General features: G+C 43.1%; 1 protein-coding gene across 1 annotated transcript in view; it reads right to left on the minus strand.

Moving 5' to 3' along the window:
* Positions 1-20,081: 20,081 nt before the first annotated feature.
* The window catches only part of LOC142757576 (alcohol dehydrogenase 1-like), a 48,217-nt gene continuing 45,686 nt past the window's right edge, over positions 20,082-22,612 (minus strand). Inside the window, exons 8-9 of the mRNA XM_075860629.1 lie at positions 22,135-22,273; positions 20,082-20,264 (exon numbers count right to left, since the gene is read on the minus strand). Coding sequence (XP_075716744.1) covers positions 20,240-20,264; positions 22,135-22,273 — 164 coding nt within the window. The 3' untranslated portion in view covers positions 20,082-20,239. The remainder of the gene's footprint in view (positions 20,265-22,134; positions 22,274-22,612) is intronic.

The following is a 22,612-nucleotide window of genomic DNA, read 5'->3' on the forward strand; positions in this document are numbered from 1 at the left end:
CGCATGCAACACGCACATTGTGACGTGCCGGAGGCGGCGCCTCACGATACAGACGACCAATGAGGGTACCTGGACGACAAGCGTCCATAGTTACTAGGGGACGCTAGACGCGGCTCCTAAACTGCTGTCAACATCAAACAACAAGGAATGGATAAAGAACGAATGTCCCTCCTATCACACATAACACCGTCCCCAAACAAGCGGGGCAGTGTGAGGTGGAGGAGATAAGTATCACGGGAGTCGTCAAAAGGAGACTGACCCCCAGTGATTACATAGTTGCCTAGCAACTTATCGTTACCCTACTAGCCAGGGATCAAACTCAGATAGAGAATGGGTATAGCCCATTATCCCGCAAGGAGTACGCATAGAAGTCCTATACGAGCATCCTCCCAAACAGAAACGGAGGGTGCCCGGCGGAGGAAAAACTCCCATCCATAGTCGCTCCCTTAATCTCAAGGTGCGATAGGTAGACATAAAAAGTAAATAGAAAGGAAAAGGTCAGCAAGTGGAGAACAATACAGCCACAAATCGCAATAGAAAACGCATAGTTTTCTATGACTCCCCGCTTATTACATACAGGAGGGGGCGGAACCTTAGGGACCGATTGGTTCATAGTCATCTACTACCACAGGCGCAGTGCAGTACTTGGTTGGAGAACAGTCTAAAAGGTACTTATAGATGTGGAACATGCAAAGCATGTGTGTCCATTATATGTAGCAGGAGTTTTAGTAGCACGAAAACTGGTAAAACATTTGACAACAGATCATACATCAACTGTAAAACGAAAGGCATTGTATACATGATTACTTGTAGATGTGGTCTACAGTACGTGGGTAAAACCAAAAGGGAGTTTAGGAGAAGGATCCGTGACCACATTGGGGATGTCAGAAGGAAGGTGGACACCCCGGTATCAAGACACGTATGGTCCTGTCACGATGGGGATGTTACTGCTCTTGGCTTTCAGGGAATTGAATATGTCAGACCGCTCGCGAGAGGGGGGGATCTGGACAAGAAAATATTACAAAATGAGGCTGAATGGATTTTTAGGATGCAGACCATAAATCCCCATGGACTGAATGAACAAATCTCCTATTCTTGTTTTCTCTAGTTACATTGTGCCTCTTATTTCTTATTCCTCTCTGTCGAGTTGTTTGTGCCTTATTGCGACAAGTTGTGATTTTGGTTACTCCCAGTTATCTCTGAGAATATACCAATATATAGTATTTTGACTGACAATGGCATCTCTGATAATTGGGGATGTCTCTGTGAATATATCAATATATTATATTTTGACTGACAAATGGTATTTCAGTCCCTGTTCACACTATGCGTTTTCTATTGCGATTTGTGGCTGTATTGTTCTCCACTTGCTGACCTTTTCCTTTCTATTTACTTTTTATGTCTACCTATCGCACCTTGAGATTAAGGGAGCGACTATGGATGGGAGTTTTTCCTCCGCCGGGCACCCTCCGTTTCTGTTTGGGAGGATGCTCGTATAGGACTTCTATGCGTACTCCTTGCGGGATAATGGGCTATACCCATTCTCTATCTGAGTTTGATCCCTGGCTAGTAGGGTAACGATAAGTTGCTAGGCAACTATGGAATCACTGGGGGTCAGTCTCCTTTTGACGACTCCCGTGATACTTATCTCCTCCACCTCACACTGCCCCGCTTGTTTGGGGACGGTGTTATGTGTGATAGGAGGGACATTCGTTCTTTATCCATTCCTTGTTGTTTGATGTTGACAGCAGTTTAGGAGCCGCGTCTAGCGTCCCCTAGTAACTATGGACGCTTGTCGTCCAGGTACCCTCATTGGTCGTCTGTATCGTGAGGCGCCGCCTCCGGCACGTCACAATGTGCGTGTTGCATGCGGATTGGCGGTTGCCCCGGTGACGATTGGAATGAGGGCGGGCTCTCAATCGTATAAGCCTGCAGCTTCCCGGGCGCGTGTGCGGTCATTGTATCAGAGCCGTTCACGCGTCTGGAGGCTAAAATCTGCACATATACAGTGCTATCCAGCTTTTGAAATCTAACAATTCTAATTGAAATCGCTATCTAGTAATCCCTGATGAGGCATCACTCTTGATGTGTTGCTGAAACGCGTTGGATCTGGATAGATTGTTATCTATTGGCAAGGGTGTAGCGAAATACTATACAATAAGCAGGGAGGGTGGTCCTGGAGTGTTTGAGAAACTTCGTTCACTCTGGTACACCTCTCCTGTCGCCAATCACTTGCTTTTGCCTGTTTCTGGAAATAATGGCTGGTTGAGCCATATCTTTTATCAATTTAACAATAAATACATTTTTAATCGTTCTATCAGGCGGTGAATATATATCAACATTTTTGAACGACATTTGCTATCTTATATACAGTGAATCAAAGAAGAGTCATCTTTCAAATTATATAATTTACTATAATATTCCGCGACGCAATCAGCAATCCTTTGAGGATCATATACCTTGTGACCATTGGAAAGAGATAAGTATTGAATTTTGGATTTAGCTATTTGGCATTTCACTCTCCTTGCCAGAAGTTTACTAGGCCTATCCCCCTGAGCATAAAAATTTAATTTGAGACGATTTAAATTTTTATCATATTGAAATAAATTCAAGGTCTTAAAGGGGTTGTCCGAGATAACATAATATTTTTAATAACACCATTAAATCATTTAAGTTAAAAAAATAAATACATTTGTAATATACTTACGCTTTCCAAAGTGGCCCAGTTTCCAGATCCTGTCGTCGGGAACTTGATTGTTGACGTCTCTCTCTGCTCCGGCTCTGCCGCATTGTTGATCTTGAATTTTTGCCGGGTACACGACATGTCACTTGTGACGTGGTGTGTATCGGCTTGTTCTGTTGTAACGCGCATGCGCGGCCCCTGCTGTTATCTCGAGAACAGCAGGGACTGCGAGAACAGCAGTGACAGCGCATGCGCGTTACTGCATGTGAAGCAGAAGAAGCCGATCTACACCACGTGACAAGTGACGTGTCATATACCATCCGAGGTCTCTCTGGTGCGAGACCATGTGATCGGGATACGACACGACAGTGGAGGCGGCTGAAAAGGTGACGTCAGAGCTCAAGTGACCAGAAGGAAGAAGCAGCCAGAGCGGAGAACAGAAGCAAGATTGCACAGGTAAGTATATTATGCAATTTTTAATATGTGTAATGCAGGGGTCAGGAACCTTTTTGGCTAAGAGAGCCGTAAACGCCACATATTTTGAAATATAATTCCGCGAGAGCCGTACAATATGTTTAAAGGGCCATTGACAGATCAATCGCTCCAATGTTCACTTAGTACAGCAAGGAATGCTCCTCCCTGCTGTATAAAGCCACAACTGGACTGAAACAATGGTAATTAGCAGTAAAAAAATTAAATTTCTTTTAGCCATCTTCTTCAATAAAGGGCAGTACTGTGGGGTGAAAAGAAGGCTCTGAGTCATTATTTCTTTAATTTGTGGATTTGTCTGCAAGCAGGGCCAACTCCAGGTTTCTTTTGGTCCTTGTGCTATAGAACTTTAGTAGACCTCTAGAAGAGCTGTCTTCTTTTCGTCACGTGTTAGTCGGGTGCTGACGCCGGCCGTGTTCAGCTGTCACTTTCAATACCCCAGCATGGCCCACCATATGGGTAAGATGTCAGCTGTAGGGATACCTACTACACCCCAGTAGCCCCCCCCATCCAGTGACTACAGGTGGTGTGCCCTTACCCATACCTATTACACCCAGTGACTACAAGCAACATCACCCACCCCTGCCTACGTACCTATTACATTCAAAACATCATAATTTTATCTAATAAAGCCCCATTTGTGTTTAGATATTTTCTTACCTCAAATTTTATCCTTGGGGGGAGTCTGCAATTTGATTGAAGGTCGCTTCTTCTCAACTTGGTGTTCTTCACCAATATGGCGCAGATAGCTTCGCAACTTCCAGTCTTTCCGATGAAAAAACAGTCACTGAGCAAAGAAGAGACACTGTGACAGCAACAGTCAAAACTCCTCTTCTGGGACATAAATCTGAGGTCAGAACAATAGGTAAGTATAAAGGGGCTTTATTAGCTAAAAGGAGCAAGTACTTCAGCAGTGAATGTAGCTCATTGCTGAACTAATAACTCTGTTTTTGTATCAAAGTGACATTCATTTTAATTTAACACAGCTTATCTTGATCACTTTATTGAGAGTTTGTCACACAAGCTTATTGTTTCTCACATTTTCCCATATATAGAATAACCCACATTCACACAGAGTAATACAGCACAGAAAATTGCACTCCTCAGTGCTGCCTGCGTGAGGCTAGAAGCACAAGGGCTGTGTATACTGCCCAATTTCAGTCCAGAAATGCTGCAGCATTCCTCCTGCCACTGAGCTCCTATTGACATAAAGACCCTGACAATAAATGTTGCAGGTCTGCGCTGACCTCCTGTTATGCTCAAGAGGAGCTCAATGGGAGCCCACAGGACTCGCAGAAGCATTTCTGCACTCAAATTGGGCAGTATACACAGCCCATGTTCATCGCGCCAACACTGAAGAATGAAGTACAATTTTCAGTGCTTCATTCCTCAGTGTGAATAGGAGCCTAAGTGTGCCAAAAATCTAGTTTCTCTGAGAATAAGACAGTCTTATATTACTGTCACCCAAAAACGTGGGGTGTCTTAGAAAACACCTGGTGGAAGCGGTGGGCTTCTAACAGTAGAGGACCACCACTAATGTCACAGTCCCATCACTGCTATCCGCTGCCTGTATACCGCTGCCTGGAATAGTGGAGGCTGCAGCGCTGGCTGTGATAGGATTGTGCAAGATGTCACATCCTATCACCTCCACCGCAATCCTGGAAAGCACCGGGGTGTCACTGCCTTAAGTGCTGTATACAGGCATCAGTTAGCGGTGATTGGCCTGTGACACTATTAGGCTGCTTTCACACTGCAGATTTTTTTTTTAAATATGCGCTGATTTTATCTGCTATCCATAGAAGTCTATGGAGACTTGCGGATTCTGCATCCATGCCACAGTTGCAGAATCTGCTGCGATTCAACCTATTGCAGTGTCCTATATTTGGCGGAACTCCCATAGACTTCTACGGGGCTGCAGATTGCATTCCCGTAAATATAAATAAGCATCAGCATAATGCTGTGAAATCTGCATAGAGAAAATTTTGATTACGGCAGATGTTATCTGCCGCTGATTCAGCGACAGATAAAATCTGTTCTACAGTGTGAACATAGCCATTTCCCCAAATAAAACCTCTCCCTCAGGACTCCCCTGGAATTAAAGGACTTCTGCCACCTATATTTCATGCTTGGGGGCTTTTAAATCATCTCTTGGGGGTATAAGAAACTGATTTAAAGCCCCCCAAGAGTGAACTAGCAGCGATCGGTACCTGCCGAATATGTAGTTATATTCGTTGTGCTCTGCAGCTCCGACTACCGGGTTGATCCCTGCATCTTACGTCACGCTGCTCCCTCTCTCTCCATAGAGGTAAATGGAATCTGCTGGCAGCGTATGCGCACCAGTGGCAGCACGACGTAAGATGCACGGTTTAACGCGGAAGTAAGAGCTGCGGAGCACAACGAATATAAATGGAGGGGGTTATGAAGCTCATGTCTGCGAGCCAGATACGGCCATCAAAAGAGCCATATCTGGCTCGCGAGCCATAGGTTCCCGACCCCTGGTGTAATGTATTTCTAACTGTACTTAAAAAAAAAATCTCGGACAACGCCTTTAAGTTGTTCTCTTAAGTCTGTAGGATATCTCTTACAGCAATTGTAGGAGTAGATTTCATCAAGGTTTCATTGACCTGAATTGCTGCTAAAAGCAAATCCATCTTTTTATTCCTTTCACATTTTGCCTTAGCAGCAAGTTGTATAAAAGGCCCACGCACAAAAGCCTTGTGAGTACACCACACCATTTCTGAAGAAGAAGAGGGTGAATTTATTTCAAAGAACTCTTTTAATGCTACCTTTATAGAATCTTGATTAGGCCGAGAATTCAAGAGAAATGTATTAAATTTCCATGGGGCTCTAGGGGGTAAATTATATTTATCCATTAGGGTTAGGGAAATGGGAGCATGGTCCGGCCACGTAATAATACCAATGTCAGTTTTTTCAGAATTCAATAAAATCTCCCTGTCTACCAAGAACATTTTTTATTCTGGAATATACCCTGTGGGGTGCTGAGAAAAAAGTGTAATCCTTTTCCGATGCATGTTGATAGCGCCACACATCATGCAAATATTCTTCTGAAGCCAACGACTCCATATCCAAACCCCTGCCAATCCCTGATTTAGATCTGTCTAATCTGTTATTCATCACTATATTAAAATCTCCACAAATTAACAAGCCTCCTTGTTGCATATTTTTAGCTTTAGCTATAACTTTAGTAATAAAAGGAACCTGACGTTTGTTAGGCGCACATATGGAAACAATGGTATACAAAACTGAATCCAATTTACAAACCAAAATTATATACCGCCCAAGAGGATCTATGAGAAAATTAATATTCTCAAATGTTACCGAATTTTTAATTGCAATAGTGACTCCTGCTTTTTTCACATCAGAAGCAGCGGAGATAACATGCGAAAATTTTGAATATTTAAGGAGATGAACATCATTGGCACGCAAATGAGTTTCCTGAATGCACACTATATCACATCTAGAGGTACTCACTTCCTTCCATAACAAGGAACGCTTTAAGGGGGAGTTCAAGCCATGCACATTAAGTGATAAAAACTTAAGACCCATTATAACCAATATGAGAGATTCTCCGATGCATCATTATTCTCTTTAAGATTGAGGCCAAGAAATTAACAAAAACAAAAAGACATGTCAGAAAAAACTAATTCCAACTTAATACAGTACCCCAAAAAAAAGAATAAAAAATCAACACATTCATTCCCTCTTTCAGGGAAAAATAGGAGGTAAAGTCAGTTGGACCTGTCAGTCCGCAGGTAAGTAGGAACAATCAAACAACCTACCACCAAGAATTACAGAAGAAAATGAAGCTCTTATACATATAACATTATAGAGTGAATTGTCAGTCAATCTCCCATTCTCTGTCTGGATCGTCTGCCCTTCACTGACCATAACGGAGTAACAATTTCCGGACGGGAATCTCCCCTACGCGGGGGGCTATGTGAAGATGAAGGAATGAATCCCCAGTCATGGAGTAAATATTTTGCCGCATCGGGGGAAGTCCACACATGAACACTTCCATTCCGAGAAACAATGAGCTGCACCGGAAATCCCCATTTATAGATGATACTTTTACACTCGCAATATTTTGGTGAAAGGCAGATACTCTCTACGCCTTAACATAGTAGCCGCTGATAAATCTGGATAAAGCACAATCTCTTTAAATCTTTCCGGCAAATTAGGAGAGTTCTTCAGAGCACGAAAATTCATCTTTAATATGGAAGAAATAGATACGAGCAATGGAATCACGTGGAAGATGTGCCGCAATGTGTCTAGGTTTGGGAATACGGTGAATCCTGTCGATAGTCATATCCAATGCAGTTTTTTGAGGTAATACCAATGATAGTAAATCTGTCAAGTATAAATGAATTTGATCCGGGGTCACCGATTCTGGTATACCCCTAATTCTAACATTGTTTCTCCGAGATCTATCTTCAGGATCCAAAACTTTATTTGACAGCCTCTGAACTTCTTCCTCCAGAGATGAGTTCGCATCTATCAGCGAATTATGCGACTTAGCAAATGTGTCAATTTTATGCTCAATATGTTCTGTTCTGGAGGATATAGCAAGAATGTCAGTTTTCAGTTCTCCCAGCATGCTCTTGAAATCGGACTGTAAAGAATCTCTCAATGAAGATAACAATTTTTTAATTGTATTCTCTGACACTGGCTGTAAATCAGGATCTTCCCTCACATCGGTATCTAACGATTCTGCCCTTGAAGAAGTTGGAGAGGAAGGAGGCAAAGATAAGCGTCTCTGCGCTCCCACCCGCTGAGAAGGAGAATTGGCAAAAAACTCTGAGTTTAGTGGGTTTTGATTTCTGATCTTTTTTCTTTGTGGCTCCACCCATGATGTACTGGGCTTATTAGGCAAGTGAAAGTACTAAATCAATTTCACTGAACTGTGTCTGAGTGGTATCAGATGAAAATTAACTCTGTGAATGGCTGTAAATAGATTCAGGAGATAGGTATGCCTTGAGCATACACCTCGTGTCTGCTAGAGAAACAAGATGGAGGATTCCTCAAGTTACAGCCACGTGACCCACACCAGCTCCAGGTGACTGAGGTACACTCTTATTCTGTACACCGTCCACAGGTTCACAGAGTCCCACACCCTCACACGATGCCAGAATCCCTGCAATAAACGTATCTTTGCAGGCACCGCTAGACAGCCGACATCCAGACAGGATCACAGAGCACAACTCCCCCGCTGAGACACGTAATCCTCCACAGCAGATCTGACACCCGTTCCAGTCAGCTTCCACTCCTGTCAAGCCTCCAGAAGGGTAAGAGGTAGTCTGAGTAATCGAGAGATGATTAAGTAAAAAAAGCAGGGTTTAAGCGTGCCGTTTTAGGCTTCAAGTCTCCGGAGCTCCCGATCACACGTCCGACTCCATTCAGGTCCAAGCCATGCCCCAACAATACTATATTACTATACTAATACTACATTACTATAACAATACTACATTACTATAATAATACCACATTACTAAAATAATACTACATTACTATAACAATACTACATTACATTACTATAATAATACTACATTACTATAACAATACTACATTACTATAATAATTCTACATTACTATAATACTACTACATTACTATAATAATGCTACCTTACTATAACAATACTACATTACTATAATAATACTACATTACATTACTATAATAACACCGTTAGGTTTAAACTTACCAGAAATTTGCAAGTGTATTCCACGTGCTTATTTTAACAATCCAGTTTAAGTGTCGCTAAATGCAGTCTGGCTGCTCAGTTGGCAGCGTTTGGCAGACACAATAATGTCAAGATTGGCAGCCCCTTTTTGCCATAGTGCCCTCTGTAGATACTGCCACCCCCCTAGATAATGCCACAGTGCCCTCTGTAGATAGAGCCACACCCCACCTAGATAATTCCCCAGTGCCCTCTGTAGATAATGTCACAGTGCCCTCGGTAGAGAGTGCCACACCCCCCTTAGATAATGCCACAGTGCCCTCTGTACATAATTCTTCAATGCACTCTGTAGATAATTCCCCAGTGCCCTCTGTAGATAATGCCACAGTGCCCTCTGTAGATAGTGCCACACACACCCCTTTATAGATAGTGCCACACATATCCCCCTATAGATAGCTCCAATGGGGCTCCCTCTAGGAATGGAATCACCAGCCAAAGCATTGCCGGCACTTTGGCCGGGCATTCCCGTCCAGGAGGAGCCACTTACGTCACTGTACATATATGAATTGCCGACCAGAGCGCTCTGGCTGGGGATTCCACTCATAGAGGGAGCCCCAATAAAGCTATCTATTGAGAGGGGGGTGTAGCGCTGTCCACAGGGTGGGGTGTGTGGTGTGGCACTATCTACATGGGGGGGTGTGGTGTGGAACTATCTACAGGGGGGTGTGGTGTGGCACTATCTACAGGGGTGTGTGTGCGGCGCTCCTCCTTCAGCTTGCTCTCTGCTCTCCCGCTGTCAGCGGGCCCGCAGATGACAGCTTCAGGAGCCACATGCAGTCTGCGGGCCGAGTATTTGAGACCTCTGGTCTAAGGCTATATTCACACGAATATGAAAAATTTTGCATCAGTGTGTCTGCAAATTTTCATCCTTTCGTTTGCCATCCCTTTTTCTTGGCCGTTAAAAAAACGGATGAATTTCATTAGTCAGGGTTTTTTTGTCCCAACCCCCTGAAAACACCACAGTGCCCCTGAAGATAGTGCCGCAGTGCCCACTGTAGATAGTGCCACTGTGGCCACTGTAGATAGTGCCAACATAAATAGTAGCAGTGCCCACTGTAGATAGGGCCACAGTGCCCACAAAGTGCCATAGTGCTCACATATAAAGTGCCATAAAAAGTGCCATAGTGCCCACAAGTGCCAGTGTCATAGTGCCCATTTAGATAGTGCCACACACAGTGCCTATGCAAATAGTCCCAGTGTCCCCTGTAAATGGTGCCATATAGTGCCACAGTGCCCATGTAAATAGGGCCACACCCCCCTGAAACAATGCCCCCCCTGTAGATATTGCCACACACCCTCTCTGTAGATAGTGCCATACACCGCCCCTGTAGATAGCGCCATTGGGGATCCCTCTAGGAGCAGAATCGCAGACCAGAGCGTTGCTGATTCTCTGGCCGGGGATTCCGCTCCTGCAGTAACCTCTGACGTCACCGTCCCCTGACGTCACTGTCCCAATCCCCTAACGTCACTGTCCACTTATGTACAGTGACGTCAGAGGCTTCTCCAGTAGTACCGGGCCAGAGTGTTGCCAACGCTCTGGACAGGGATTTGGCTCCTGGAGGAGCCCCTGACGTTATTGTCCATATATGGACAGTGATGTTAAGGGCTCCTTCAGAAGCGGAATACCTGGCCAGAGGGTTGCCATAAATGGACAGTGAAGACAAAGGATTTCCCAAGAAAGGAGACCCCGGCCAGAGAGCTTGTGATGCTTTGGCCGGGGACTCCTTAGTTGAAAGGCCTGACATCACTGTCCATATATGTGGAGTCGGAGGAGTCCCCTTGTGAGGGTCAGGGTCAGTTTTCAACGGCCGTCTCACAGATAGATGAAAAAGGGCCGTTAAAAACGGAGCCATTTACATCTATGGGGGCCGCTGGGCCGTGAAAACGGACAAAAATGGAACATGTTCTATTTTTTGACGGCCAGCATTCACGGGTCGTTAAAAAAGGATGTGTAAATACACCCATAGAACTTCATTCTTCTGAAAATGGCTGTGTGACGGCTGTTAAAAAAATGTCTGACACACGGCCGTTTTTGACGTGTGAATATAGCCTTAAGTTTCACAAAAGAAATTCTTAAACCTGACAAACTAAATTGCCAAATGCATTCTGATGACTGATGGATCAGGCAAAAATCACTGAACAATACTTTTATTCTAAGGCAATTTTCATACAAGGGGTATATGTTTATTTAGACACAAAAGTAAATGTTTATTTTGGCACAAAGTTTTTTTTTATCATCACTGACATTGCAGTTTTTACTTCTCATCCCTATATCACGGGATCAGGGCCTTAGTTAGTCCTCCGGCTGCCTTAGAAACGCATCGGCATTGAGAGGCAAGGATGGGCTTACAGACCGCAGCATCTAAAAAGTTTTGGAGATTGAAGTTAGCAAATGCTTCCGATGCAAATTATTTCAGTTTGTTTCCGTTCCGCAAGGTTTTCGTTTTTTTAAGCGGAAACAATAGCGTAGTCGATTAAGCTATTGTTTCCGCTAAAAACGGAAACCTTATGGAACGGAAACAAACGGAAACCATTTGCAACGGAAGCATTAGCGTTGAAATCAATGGTAATGCAAAAGGAAACTATGTTTCCATTTTCCTTTCCGTTCATCTGTTCATCTGACCGAATGTGATGTGAACGAGGCCTTAGACTTATGTTGACATGCTGTGTGCACTATATTTTTCATTATAACTTTTGCACAATTAAATAGCATTAAACACATCTTACGATCATTATGGTTCATCCCGATACAAAACGATACCATTTTTGGCCAGTTTTGCATGTAAGTTTAAGGGTATGTTCACACGGGTGGTGTTTGCTGCAGAAAACTCTGCAGCAAATCCGATCCAGATTCTGGAGGGAACTCTGTCCGAAAGTCCGCAACAATTAGTGTGCAGACTTTTAAATCCCCTCTGCTTTTCTCATCTTTTTTTGTAGTGGCAAACCAGGCCGCTTCGGAGAAGAAGAGGACAGCAGTGTGATTTGAAAAAAAAGACCATGGTCACCTCCTCTGGTACTCCTGTAGGGTCCCTGCTCCCCCGGCCGGTCTGTGTTAAGCCGGTCTACTGGAATGACATCTCGTCCCAAGTGACGCTGTAGTCTGTGATTGGCGGCAACGGTCACATGGGACAAAACATTATCCCAGGGGGCCGGATAAACAGACCAGCCCGGGGGGAAGGAATGTTACGCTTACGCTACAGGAGTGCCAGTGGTGACTATAGTTTTTTTTTATTTCAAAGTTAACTAGTTGCAAATTTTGATGCAGAAATGCAGCTATCCCTTAAAGAGGCTCTGTCACCAGATTTTGCAACCCCTATCTGCTATTGCAGCAGATAGGCGCTGCAATGTAGATTACAGTAACGTTTTTATTTTTAAAAAACGAGCATTTTTGGCCAAGTTATGACCATTTTTGTAGTTATGCAAATGAGGCTTGCAAAAGTCCAAGTGGGTGTGTTTAAAAGTAAAAGTCCAAGTGGGCGTGTATTATGTGCGTACATCGGGGCGTTTTTAATACTTTTACTAGCTGGGTGTTCTGATGAGAAGTATCATCCACTTCTCTTCAGAACGCCCAGCTTCTGCCAGATCACGCTGTGACGTCACTCACAGGTCCTGCATCGTGTCAGACGAGCGAGGACACATCGGCACCAGAGGCTACAGTTGATTCTGCAGCAGCATCAGTGTTTGCAGGTAAGTAGCTACATCGACTTACCTGCTAACGCCGATGCTGCTGCAGAATCAACTGAAGCCTCTGGTGCCGATGTGTCCTCGCTCGTCTGACACGATGCAGGACCTGTGAGTGACGTCACAGCGTGATCTGGCAGAAGCTGGGCGTTCTGAAGAGAAGTGGATGATACTTCTCGTCAGAGCGCCCAGCTAGTAAAAGTATTAAAAATGCCCCGATGTACGCACCTAATACACGCCCACTTGGACTTTTACTTTTAAACACACCCACTTGGACTTTTGCAAGCCTCATTTGCATAACTACAAAAATGGTCATAACTTGGCCAAAAATGCTCGTTTTTTAAAAATAAAAACGTTCCTGTAATCTACATTGCAGCGCCGATCTGCTGCAATAGCAGATAGGGGTTGCAAAATCTGGTGACAGAGCCTCTTTAAACTCAATGGGAAAAATCTGCAACAAATGCAAATCTTTTCTGCAGCATAAATTGACAGATGTTAGATTAAAATATCTGCACCGCAGGTCAGTTTCTGCATTGAAATTTTCCGCATTTGTAAAGTCTCATCCACTTTGTTGCTACTGTAATATACTGCAGATTTTCTGCCCTCCAGTCTGGACAGAAAATCTACAACAATTGAGCTACGTGTGAACAATTGTGCTAGGTTCATACAGGCTGTATTTTGTTACAGTTAATAGTGGAGAATTATAAATGTTGTTTTGTACAGTGCATTTTTGTATTTCAACATGTGTTTTTTTTTTTTTTAATTTGCAATATGCACGATCACTTGCAATATCGTTGCCTAACGCTGATATCACACATGCAGTTTTTTAGCCAAAACTAAGGCCTGATTCACACGAACGCTGCGCATCTCGGACGTGAAAAACTGCAGTTTTTCACGTCCGAGGTGCACCCGTGCTCAGCGCTGCGGGACGCGATGTCACGCATCCACCATAGTTGAGAATCTATAGAGGGATGCGTGATGTGCAAAAAGATAGGACGTCCTATTTTCCCATGGACCCTTCACACATGGTCCGTTGAAACAATGGCTGTGTGAGCGGCCACATTGAATTATATAGGTCTGTGGGACGTCCGCTGTTTCAACGGCTGTCCCACGGACGTTTAACACGTTCGTGTGAATCAGGCCTTAGAGTGAATCACAAAGGAGGGAAAAGTATAAAGGAGAAAGACTGATATTTATCTTTTTTTTTATCCACTCTTGTGTTTGGATAAAAAAAATTGCATCAAGAACTGCATGTGTGAATCAAGCCTTATGTGGACTTTTAGTGAATGGAAACTCATGAATTTCCATTCACGCCTTGCTGTTTTTATTCTGCTGAGATTTACCAACAAGTTTGGACCATGCAGATTTTTTGTATTACAAATCTCAGCATTGAAATCCGCAAAGGCAAGTCTGCACCTAATTCTGCAGGATTTCCCTGAAGCAAGTTTAAAAAAACAAACAAACACTATACTTACATCTCCTGGTGCTCCCGTGGCAACAATTCCCTGGTCCCCGCCAGTCTCTGTACACCCGGCCTCCATCGATGATGTGTAGTCACGTGATCGCTGCAGTGTGTGATTGGTAGCAGCTTGCTTCTCTATACCCCTGCAGCCTAGGAGAGGAGCAGCAGAGGGGAGCACTGATTGGCTGAGCAGGGGATTGTGGGACAAGGCTGAGCAGGGAGGAGAGACGGTGGCCATCTTTGGGAGAGACACATGGTCAGGAGATAGGGAGTCTGTGAGTGCATTGCAGAGAGAAGGGAGTCCTGCACTGGGGCACACAGCACAGAGACCCAGAGACAGTCCTGACAGGCCAGCAGCTCACTGTATGAGAGAAAGAAATGCTGCAGCAGCATCCCCTCTGCAAAACAGCCTGATTCCAGGGAGGTTCCCTGGTCTGCAGCACAGGAGGATTTTGCATGCGACTCCATTGTCATCCACGCATCTGAACGCTGCGGCCCCGAGCTGGATCCCGGGGAATATCATCTTTTCTGTAAGAAGTAGTGAGTACACATTGCTGGAACTTATTGTGCTGATCTTGAGGACTTAGTGAGAGAACTGTTCTGGAGAGGAAGTTCAGTATCTAAGTGCACCAACGGTTCCTGAAAAGCGCGCCAACATCCGTGGCAACAGGGCCCCAACGTTTGGACTGTGTTCATTCCATTACTGCAGCCATTAGTACAGTATAAGCGCGTTCCGGCTATTACCAGCAGTATAAGCGCGTGCCAGCTATTACCAGCAGTATGAGTGTGGGTGAGTGATCATTATCCTGTGTGGGTCACTGATATACTGTATATGTTTGGTGAAGACATTATCTTAACCCTTTGTTATCCCCATAACATTTCTGGGAATATTGATGTGTTGTACCAGCCAGGTCTGGCATATAGCTCATGCCCACCACTAGGGGGTCAATCACACAGAACTGTAACTGTTATGTCATTTGTGCTTTTTCTTTATTTGCATCATTCTTATTCAGATCGCCCGTGTTTACCTTTCCCTAAATAAAACTGTTTAGTAGTTTCACCATAACCGCTTGTGAGTGTGTACTGAGCTCAGGTGGGGGTTTCCCGAGTCAACCCCTGGCAGAAGAGGAAGACCCTCCTGCTTTCCTATAGAGCTCCTAGCAAGATTCGGGTGGAGGCACTGCGCCATAGTGAGGTGAGAACTACACTACACCCCCCTCTACAGAGGTCGGCCCAAAGGGGTGTTACATAAAAATCTCAATTTCTGCGCAGAAATTGTCCGCAGCACATGGATGAGGAATAATCAAATCTCATTCACTTTGCTGTTAGGCCGAATTCAGACGAATGTTGTTAAAACAACGGCCGTCACACGGATGCATGTATTTCAATGGGGCCGTCCACACGGACGTTGCTTCAACAGACAGTGTGAAGGGTTAGTTAAAAAATAGAACATGTCCTAATTTGTTCTGTTTTAACGGATCCCTCGATAGACTCAAGTCTATGGTCATCTGTAAAAACGGGACCCGCACGGAGGCACCTCGGACGTTAAAATTGGAAGTTTTTCATGTCCGAGTTTCCCCACGTTCGTCTGAATTCGGCCTTACTGTATTCCGTTGCAGATTTTTCCAGTACAGGATCGATCCTGTCGATGCAGAATTTAAATTAACAGGCTTCTGGCATGGGGTCTGTGCCATTAGCCTGTTAATTTATGTGGGTTGGGAGGAAAGGGTTAAAGCAGTGGCGAGAGCTCTACAGTGCAGTCTAAATTGTTGAAATAATTATAAGTGCGTCCTATTTTGAAAGTCTGTTTTTTTTAATGTTTCAGTATTAAAAAAAAACAAACGGTAATTTGTAGTACAAAGAACAGCACACATTCGATGGTGAAGAAACAGACTTCCTTTTCATATTTCTTCGATCCGGGGCTAGCAATTCGATTTCTAATTTTATGCCAAGGAACAAAATGTTTTCCCAAGAATGTGAGGTTTCTTGCATGTGGATCCTTGTGTTTTCCTTCTTCGTACAGTTAGAATTTGACAAGTTGTATATTAAATGTTCACATACTTGTGTCTTTTCACATATATTGTCGGATTGTGTCTAATATTGTATGTAACCTTTTAGATGCACTGTGTATGCCCTCTCTACCATAATTTTCCAGTCATTTTTGGCAAACAGCAATGAAGGCATTAAATTAGTTATCTGGATTCTGTCACAATATTAAAGCTAATTTGACACGTATCTTCTATATTAACAAGATTAGCAAACTAAAGATGGCAATGAGGTGTGCATCTATATCAGAGATACTGTATAGAGATGTGTAGTCATGTATGATCAGAGACCAGTACTGACAGGGTGGAGGTCTGGTAAGGCAGCACTCCAATCCAAGTTGGGCAATTAAGATCAGGACTCGGTTCTGATGTCTAGGTTGCTAAATACCACCTTCCCTCCATCAACTCTGATTTCTGACATTCTCCCTCACTGTAGTGTTAGCGATTACCTCAAGGCTGCTGGAGTCTGCCAGGAGAGAGCATGCACGTAAACTGCAAACCCAAATCCGCAACCACTCTGATCGACATCATCTAAGGCTACTCTGAGGTGTTCACCAAAGCCGACCGCAAGGTGGGATGGACTCTGTTTCTCTGAACCCAGGTTGTCTTAGCAAAGTGCAGCCTGGGACGAGACGTGCAAACTTGAGTTGGAAACCAGACAGCCAGAGGGTAATTGAATGTTCAAAACAGAAAGCAAGCGGATATCAGGAATAGCAAAAGGTCAAAACCGTCCGGGAGCGGATAATCAAAATCGGTAAGCAGAGAGTAAACGGGAGACAAGCCGAGGTCAGTGTACACGAGGTCCAGAATCAGAAGTGCAGGTGATGTCAGAAGCTTAATCAGAAACCAAAGGAGGAAATTCACAAGTAAATTACAGGTGGAAAAGACAGGCATAAATACAATACAACCCCACAGCTGATTGGTAGACGGACAGAGAAAAGAGATAGGCTCAAGGCAAAGGAAAAACCGCCCAGAAGCTAGAGAAGTCGTCATAGTGACCTTAAGGGAGCAGGTGGTTTCCTTAGGGTATGTTCACACGGCCAAATTTCAGACGTATACGAGGCGTATTTTGCCTCGTTTTACGTCTGGAAATACGTCTCAAATACGTCGTCAAACATCTGCCCATTACTTTCTATGGGTAGAACGCTGTATTGTCCACACGACGCGTAATTTTACGCGTCGTACGGCAATTACGACGCGTAAAATTACGCCTCGTAAAAAGAAGTGCAGGACACTTCTTTGGACGTTTTTGGAGCTGGTTTCTCATAGACTCCAATGAAAACAGCTCCAAAAACGGACGTAAAAAACGCCGCGAAAACGGCGTGAAAACGCCGCGAAAAATGCGAGTTGGTAAAAAAACGTCTGAAAAGCAGGGTCTGTTTTCCCTTGAAAACAGCTCTGGATTTTCAGATGTTTTTGTTGACTACGTGTGAACATACCCTAACACTCACACTTCCCAGGGCCTCCCATCCTGCTTACACCCAGGAGGCAGGAAAAAATCAGACGCTACCAGGGAGGAAACAACAAGCAGTTCTAGGCCTGGGGCCTCGATCCCAGCAATGACTACCAGTCAAAGCAGATTGTGCTCACACAATTTGATAAAAATGTACCATAAGTACCTCACATTTGTAAGAAGTGGCAGAGCTGAAGGGGTCGCAACGGTCTCAGTTCCGACTGGGCCCCTAAGCCTGGGGGGCCCACAGGGCACCCGTTGCCACACAGCGCATACTGCACTTTTGTTTCCATTCAAAAAAATGGAAACCTAGCGAACGGAGACATACGGAAAGCAACTGAAACAAAAGAATTACCATTGAAATCAATGGTAATACTAACGTAAACATTGCTTTCCATTTAATGTTTCGATCCTCTCTTCCTCTGATGGAAGAGAGGTAAACGTATATTAACGGTAGTGTGAACTTAGTCCTAACTGAACAGGTGAGTTTTAAGTCTTTTTTTAAATGTTTCGAAGGATGGAATCTCCGATTGGTCCAGGAATCACTCCAGATTGTGGGGGTTGCATCATAGAAGACTCTGGCTTTCAAATATTTTATGGTGGTTGGGTATGGACAATTTATTCATGCCTGTCTGAGAGAATGGCAAGAAGCGTGGGGCTTCAGTAATTCTTTCAAGTAGCCAGGGTCTAAGATGTGTATGGCTTTAAATGATGTCAGCAACTAAAATATAAATGCTTTTTTTCTTCTTCATTTTATGGGCAACTAGTGCAGTAAGGGAAAGATTGGTGTTATGTGAGAATGTCGAGGTTGTTTGGATATTATCCTAGCTGCAGTTTTTTTTAACTAACTGGCGGTGGCGTATCGCTTTCTCTGGTAGGCCTACATATAGGGCATTACAGTAGTCCAGTCGTGAGTTAATAAAGGCATGTACTAGTGTTGATAGCGCTTATAGTAAATAAGGTGTTTCATTTTTTACATGTTCCTCATGTGGAAGAATGAAGATTTAATAATAGCCAATATCTGGTTCCTGAGAGTCAGTAGTTCCCCAACAATAACTAAACCCAAATTATGCACATGGTCTGAGGTTTGTAGGATTGTGTATCCCAAGGATAGAAGTGTTGGATGTGTAAGTTTCCATTTTCTGTTAGATGCTGATCCACGACCCAGAGAACTTCAGTTTTGTCCGGGTTCAGTTTTAGCCAGCCTGCATTCATCCATTCTTTTTGTTTAGCTAAGCAGGAATTTATAGCTAGAGAACGGTCATTGACTCCGGGCTCACAAAATAGGTATTGTTGAGTATATTCTGCATCTCAGTGGTATGCCAGACTGTGGCTTTGGATTATTTTGCCTAGTGGTAGCATGTAAGCTGCAAACAGCATTGTGGATAGAACTTAGCCCTGTGGTTCTCCATATTATGAGGGAACTGGTGAGGAGGAGGAGGATGAGCCAAGAGATACTCTTTGTAGTCTGCCAGCCAAGAAGGAACTAAAGCACTAAAGAACTGTGGCATCAATTCCACAAAACTTTTTAAAGGGTTATACCAATCTCATACATTTATGACATATCCACAAGATATGCCCTGAGCGTGTGATAGGTGCGGGTCCCAGGTCTGGGACCCTCATTCTATTTGGACAATGGTGGACCCCAAACCCCTGTTCCGCCTGGTGATGCGGCCACTTGCCGTTGCATCCAGGCAGAAGATGAATGGAAAGGGGACTGCAAATACGTGTGGCTCTTTCCATTCTAGTCTATGGGAGTTATGGAAACAGCCAAGCATATACTGTGTATATGCCATAAATGTCTGAGATGTAAGTAACCCTTTAAAGCGACCCTTCACTCCCCAGAAAAAAATAAACCAGCAATAGTATAATTTTTAACTTACCTAGTGTCCAGTGGTTCTTCTCTCTCCGTTGCCTCGTTCTCGGTCCCCGTTGCCTTCCATCCAACATTGCACAGGTAGCGTAGTCTGCATGTTTGAGACACGTCCCCTCCTCCTTCACTGCCCTCTGATGTGTTAGTAACGATGGACCAGCGATGACGTCAATAGCACTGGTCCAATAGAGGGCAGTGAAGGAGGAGGAGGGGGTGTGTCTCGGACATGCAGACTATGAAACAGAGAAGAACCAACGGGATGGACACTAGGTAAGTTAAAAATCATTCTAGTATCGCAAGTTTATTTTTTTGTGGGGACTGGAGGGTCACTTTAAATCTATGTAGTAAGATGTTATGGTCAACTATGTCAAATGCGAAAAGATCTGAGGATTAGGATGGTGCATTTGTCCTTGTCTCTTGCCATGAGTATATACATATATCTTTTTATTATGACTCAAAATAGAGTAGTTAAACATCTAGTATTTCGGTAAATGGTAGTAGTGCAAAAATACATACTATGTGACTAAACAATCTTAGACCACATGTCGTGGTTAAAATGTGTTTTTTGCAGCGTTTCTTTGCAAAAACGCATTTCAAACGCGATGTGTGAACCCATCCTTACAAAAGATCTAAAGTAAAGAATCTCATACAAGCATTTATTTTATTTCTATTTTCTCCCTTATATGCTCAAAAAAAACAAAACAACAACAATACACGTATTAGTAGGATGGAGGAACAGAATGATTCACTAATCGGAAGTAGAAATTTGCCACTCGACTAAACTTGATAGAAGCCGGTCTTTATAGAGTCAGCACTGTGCGGATACTGCAGATAAAAAACATATCCATTAGCTTCGCTATAAATCAGAGCATAGTTACACTTTAGTAATAAGTGGGCATCATTACAATATAATGTCATATTTGTGTTTGAGTGCAGGACAAGCGACCAACCTAGGTACCCAAGTTCATATAAGGGATATGACTATTGTAAATTTGGTTTAGATTATGTTAAGAAGAAAATTTTAACACCAGCATATCCTCTACAGTATCTTACCTTAGCAGCCAGAAATGCAATGAATTCTACTAGTTAAATGTGACATCACCCTGAATCTATTAATTTGCATAATTTGTTTCACCCTAAGTCTAAGTTCACACGCAGCAGATTTGTTGCAGAATTTTTGCAACTGAAAATCAGTTCCATTCATTTGAATAAGGTTGTTTGTGCAGCAGATTCATGGATTTATACAAGCCCCATTCTGATGAATGGAACTGATTTTCAGTCCCAGAAATTTCGACTTCAGCTGAAAAAGTGCAGTCAAAGTCTCACTAGACTTTTACCGCTGTGTGAGATTTCCTGCTCATGAGCAGGGAGAACCCACTGTGAGGGGGTTGGGCGTATATGTGTAGCATATAAACATAGGGGAGATCTTTGCTCCAATTTAGCAGCAATATACGATGGATTCCTGTTATAGGGAGGGAGGCTAGAAGAAGCAGCAGACGTAATCCTGTCACAGCTTTCTTTTCAGTGGCTGCTGCTAGATTAACACATTACGGTATGTTCACACATAGTGTAAATACTGCAGATTTTTCATAGTGAAAATCCGCAGCATAGTACAGCAGCAGCAGAGTGGATGAGATTTGAACAAATCTCATCCACACTCTGCATTAAAAATCTGCCTAAAAACATTAATAAATCGACCGCGGTGCTGTTTTTTAATCTGTAGCAAGTCAATTTATGATGCAAATTGCTGGTTTTCTGTTGCGGATTCTCCCCGTTGAATTGTGAGTTTTGCAGTGGAAAATCTGTGATACTGGCACAAAAACCATAATTTAGAAAAAAAAATAATTAAACATACCCATTCTCTTTACTTCTTCGTCCAGGCGGGCCTCTTGGGACAACATTGCATCTTATGTGACTGCTGCAGTCAATCACAGGCAATTAAACGTATTTTTTTTAAAACCTGCTGTTTTCCGCAGTAAACATACTGCACGAAAAACTGCACCACAATTTAGTGTGTTTTTTTGGCCAGAATTCCCTGTAGGGTTCAGGGTGGATACGCTGTGTACTTTTACGCAGCGTATCCGCACTGTGTTAACATCCTTTTACAAGCAGCTGTATTCTCCTCTATCTGGGCTGCATAATGCACAGGGAAATCTTATTGCATGGCTGATAAAATAACAATATTTTATATGAAGTAAAGTTTAGACTTTGAGCGAGAGGTGAGAAATGTTTTCGCCCGATATGTACTTCGCTGATTGTTCACTCATTACGATGCATTGGGGAATTAATTCACAAGGTTTGAGTTTTGCTTTTGGTGGATTTATGAGAAATATGGGGAAATCGATTCTCCCATTGTATTCTATGGAGCAGCAAAGCAAGATAACGATAAAACAAGTGAATTAATTCTCTCACCCCCTACTCCTGACCAGATCTGAGCACAAGGCTCCACTTTGCCATTCAGATGCTGTATAAAGTCAGCTCCTCCCCCTCACATTTGGTACCTCCCACAGAAGAAGATTTGGATTTTACTCTGCTGAAATGAAAGTTTAAATTGTGTCCTGTAATACTGAGGGAAATCTGTTCTGCTTATGATAAATATAGGAAATAATACGTATAACGTCATCCACTGGCACTTTTTGTCTTTTTCTCAGAACTGATAGGTCCTCATTAATTTCAAGGTATAACATTTACATACCTTTCTCCATTGCACAAAAGCTGGAATCCTTCATTGATCTTCTCAAAACCCAATTTGTGTGTTATCAGTTTATCCAAATTAAACTTCTTATTCATATAATCACACACAAGTTTTGGTACGTGATCTCTACTCTTCCAACCTGTAAAAAATAGGGCCAGATACATGTTATAATGTATTGATTCTACCTATTTAATTTCTTGAATTATATACACTATATTTTTCTGTACCGTGGTTTTCAAAATTTCTATATTTAGTTGCCATTTTTATTTGTTACTATGTTTCAATTTCACAACATATTACATTGTATTTTGTTATCTAGCAGTTGTTAGAATTATTGTGAACGGAAACATTTTTTCAACTATTGGTCGTTTTTTACTTTACTGCACCATCTAGTGGCTCCCTGACAGCCTACACTGGACTTCTGTAGAGAATGAAAAATAGTTTGTCATAGAAATGCCCTCTTCTAGGCACGGGTGTA

The sequence above is a fragment of the Rhinoderma darwinii genome, chromosome 1, assembly GCF_050947455.1.
Source record: "Rhinoderma darwinii isolate aRhiDar2 chromosome 1, aRhiDar2.hap1, whole genome shotgun sequence".
Classification (NCBI taxonomy): Eukaryota; Metazoa; Chordata; class Amphibia; order Anura; family Rhinodermatidae; genus Rhinoderma; species Rhinoderma darwinii.